Source organism: Colobus angolensis, unplaced genomic scaffold (assembly GCF_000951035.1).
Source record: "Colobus angolensis palliatus isolate OR3802 unplaced genomic scaffold, Cang.pa_1.0 Scaffold204, whole genome shotgun sequence".
NCBI classification, from domain to species: domain Eukaryota; kingdom Metazoa; phylum Chordata; class Mammalia; order Primates; family Cercopithecidae; genus Colobus; species Colobus angolensis.
The window spans coordinates 2321936-2326155 of NW_012115200.1; the positions used below are offsets into that span (position 1 = coordinate 2321936).

The following is a 4220-nucleotide window of genomic DNA, read 5'->3' on the forward strand; positions in this document are numbered from 1 at the left end:
CCCTTGAGGGAGGCGATTCAAAAAATATGCCACCGGGCCGGGCGTGGTGGCTCACGCCTGTAATCCCAGCACTTTGGGAGGCTGAGGCAGGTGGATCACCTGAGGTCAGGAGTTCAAGACCAGCCTGGTCAACGTGGCCAAACCCTGTCTCTACTAAAAAATACAAAAATTAGCCGGGCATGGTAGTGGGTGCCTGTTATCCCAGCTACTTGGGAGGCTGAAGCAGGGAGAATTGCTTGAATCCCGGAGGCGAAGGTTACAGTGAACCAAGATCGTGCCACTGCACTACAGCCTGGGTGAAAAGTGAGGCTGTCTCAAAAATAAACAAAAAACAAAAAAACAAAAAACAAAAAACAAACAAACAAAAACCTGATGCTGGATCTTCCAGTCTAAAATAAAAATACATTGTCAACCATTTTTATGCTTACAAAACTTACAGTTTTATAGTTCTAAGAGTAGTACATGTTCATTAATTTATAAAGATTAGTCAACTAAAGCTAATTTTTAAGAGTTAAGCTTATGTATTCTTCCGATTTCTAACATCTCTTTTCTTATAAGTGTGTCTTATTTCATGGAAATAATGCCTCATTTATTATTTTAGTAAGTCTTGGCAACCCAGTTAACTCAGTTCACGTCTCCAGTGTATCAAATCTTCATCTTATTCTGGGACCAACTGTTAAGACATCTGGAACCAAGGGGTGTGGTAGGGGTTATGGTGCTGCTGTTTGTAGTTAGCTTTGCATTTTTGCTTCTTGATCATTAGCTCAGAAACTCGACCTCATCTCATGGGTGCTGACGTACTGATTGGTTAACTGGGTCAGTCAGGGCTGCTGACGTCTGAAAGGCATGCGGGGTGGGAATAAAATTGTTGTGAGGCATTTGGATACCAAATAGCCCACTTTCCCAGGACTGACGAGAGGGACATTTGGAGGCTCATGACAGGCAGCAAGGTAGAGGGGAGTCAGCCCGGTCTCACCCGCAGGTCTTCAAAGCTCACACTTTTGTGTCTGTGGAAGCCTGGGTTACACAATTTAACAAAAACAAACCTGAAGAGTCCGCTTGTAATTGGTAGGTTCCCAGCCCCAGAAATCATCTGGTATATTTCTCTCTCCATACCTGGGAGACACTTTAGATTCCTCTAGAAGTTTCTTGAATTCTTCTTTGGCTAGCAGCAATTTACTTTTCTTTTCCTTGTATTCTTCTTTTATTCTTGTCTTGACAAACTGTTCAAATATCTTAAAACACAGACACAGAAGAAAAACATCATGAAATTGCGTATCAGAAATGAAATCTTGTATTCCAAGCACAACATGAGAAAGCAGCAAGAATCTATGGCAAAAGCTGTCCTTGTTTGCAGCTGCTGGAGTTATGAGCAACAGCCTTTCAGCATAGCTCTCCAGGATCCAAGCGGTCTCAATAATTAAACCTGGGTCCCCACATGGCCTGGCGTTTCTCTACATGCAGGCGCCATTTCTGGGTCAAACGTGAAACAGCCCTGCTGGAGAAACCCGGAGAATGACTTCGCCGCCCTCTCTGCAGGCATCTGGAACCAAGTAGCAATTTGGAACTCATGCTGTAGGCTGCAATGGTCCTTGCTGTGGTCTCCGAGCAGCATCCGTACTGCACGGCCTCCTCACTTTCTCATCATGGCCAGTGGCACTAGAACACAGCAGAGCACTCAGTTCGTGCTAGTCACTTCCTAGGGTGACGTAATTGACATTCGAGTCTCCCAAAAATGACCTTAACTTGTGAAAAGAAAGTAAATTCTGCATCTCTGGTCCCCACTTGTGAACCTGGGCGTCTGGCGTGTTGGGGAGGACTTAGGGCGCACAAACGGCCTCTTCTGAGGAGGTCTTGGGATGCCAGGCTGCCTGGGTCATCCGTGTGGAAACAACTGACCAGGAGGCCTGACCCTCGGGCACTGGGCATGCCCCAGTCTGACCAGAAGTGCATCTCAAATGCTGCCCCACACAGGAAAACCTTGCTCCTCAGTGGGAAGGACAGGCACATCAGCTGGCAGGCAATTTTGGGCCAGGCTCCAGGGCACTTCTCCTGGAACCCGGCAGCCCGCGTAACGAGATGCAATCTCTTTATGACAGGCCACAAAACCTCTTCTCTGCCAGAGGAAGATGGATCATTGTTCTAACAACCGAAAAATGGTCATTTATAGACTACAGAGTCAACGAGGGACAAAGTTCTTTCATTCCTAATGCTACCCCGAACTCAAGAACATTAAAAATAAACTGGAGATGAGTGTTTATGCAAATGTGATAAACATAAACAAAAATATCAAGAGAAAGTCCACATAGGATCCTATAAGGTCGATCAGTGGCAACTCTGCACCAATCCAACCAACCGCCAGGCAGAGCTTAGAACGTGAGCGAGGACCAAGCAGGCAGCTTCTTCGACACTCATGCCAAGTGAGGGGGCGATGAGAAAGTAAGGGTGGGCAGGTGAAAGCCTCCACCCCAGCACCGCTCAGCCCCTTCTCTGGAGCGGCTCCCTTCCCACTTTGTCTCATTGTTTCATATTCCATGTCAGTAGTGGCAAACCTTTACAGGGTTATGAATACACAATGCTACTGGTCTCCTGAAGATACAGTAGCAAAATGAAACATCCACAAATACGGCTCAAATTGAGAATACGTGCATGTATATGTAAGAATATGATTGGCTTTTTTTCTTTTCTTTTTTTGAGACAGAGTCTCGCTCTGTTGCCCAGGCTGGAGTGCAATGGCATGATCTTGGCTCACTGCAACCTCTGCCTCCTGGGTTCAAGCAATTCTCCTGCCTCAGCCTCCCAAGTAGCTGGGACTACAGGCACCCACCACCACGCCTGGCTAATTTTTTTGTATTTTTAGTAGAGACGGGTTTCACCATGTTAGCTAGCCTGGTCTCAAACTCCTGGCCTCAGGTGATCCACCCGCCTCGGCCTTCCAAAGTGCTGGGGTTACAGGTGTGAGTCACCGTGCCCGGCCATAATTGGCCTCTTATAGCAATGTAAGTTCTCAATTGTCTTATATTTAACTAATAAAAAAAATGAATGTAGGGTTATTATCCAAATAAAAGCATATGGCTCCATCATTAGCTAGAGTTTTGCTCTATTAATTTTAGATCTGGAGAGAAGGCCTCACTGGCTGTGGGGTCAGAGCTCTTTAGAAATGCCTGCTTCTCTCTCTGCCTAGAACCATTTCTCCATCTCATCAAATGCTCCTCTCTTTCCTCTCGCTTTGCTGTTACTTTATTTTATGCTGCTAAAATTTAACAGCGCAGGTTTTGTTTTTCATCCTTAACAAATTATACCAGCTTTATCCAAAGTGGAGCATGACTTTTTAAAAGAGATTCCGTTGGCCATTATATCACTGCTGTATGTTCTAGCGCAATAAAACAAAACGCTATTTGTTGCCATAGAAACAGGCCTGCTTCACACTCCCTCGACCCTGGTTCTGTGTAGGATCACCCTCTTCTCCTGTGCAGCTCCCCCGGCAGAGGAAAGGCTGTGATTTTCACACCAGGGGCCTCAGCTTTCCCCATGAACACACCGTGTGACACGAGGTCCTGTACCGAGTGACATGAGGTCCTGTACTGAGTGACATGAGGTCCTGTACCGATTCTACGTCTGATACGTCTAACCCAATTTCTTCCTAAATAGGACTGTGGTCTTTGGATGGGGTCCTGCTATGATTTCTCTCCATCCTCCTCCTCATACGAGCTGCCATGCTCCCCTTTGATGAGGTTGCAGGCACTTCTGAACGCCCTCTGGCCACTCCAGTGTGCTGGCTATAGTGTGGCCTGCTTCCTCCTCCTTCCCACTGAACCTTCTGGGACCAAATTGCAGGACATTAGGACAGGCCCACAGTTTCCTCTGGGTGATTTCATAGGGATGCTTAAAGGCTTTCCCCAGGCAACGGGTAATTAGCATGAGCTATATTCTCATCTCATCTATTTGCAGAGGACCCACCCAGGCAAGGGCAGGGCATCCCAGCCCAGGTAGGCCCAGCCCCATCAGGGTTGGCATCTGCTGTCTCTGACGATGGCCTGAGGAAGGTCCAGCCTCACAGTGCTCTCTTGGATGAGCCCTGGGTGGGATGCCCATGTCCCCCAGACATCAGGGGGGATATCGGGGGGACATAATGGGGCTGGCGCTGCCCTACCCATGAACCACTTCCATCCAGCAAGCAGACTGGGCCCCTGTGTTCCCAGTTGTTCTAAGAGATGTGC

The 4220-nt window shown here is 47.4% G+C and overlaps 1 protein-coding gene across 1 annotated transcript in view; it reads right to left on the minus strand.

Moving 5' to 3' along the window:
- TCERG1L (transcription elongation regulator 1-like) overlaps positions 1 to 4220 on the minus strand; it is a 227564-nt gene that overhangs the window by 4264 nt on the left and 219080 nt on the right. The window contains exon 12 of the mRNA XM_011941987.1: positions 1117 to 1235. Coding sequence (XP_011797377.1) covers positions 1117 to 1235 — 119 coding nt within the window. The remainder of the gene's footprint in view (positions 1 to 1116; positions 1236 to 4220) is intronic.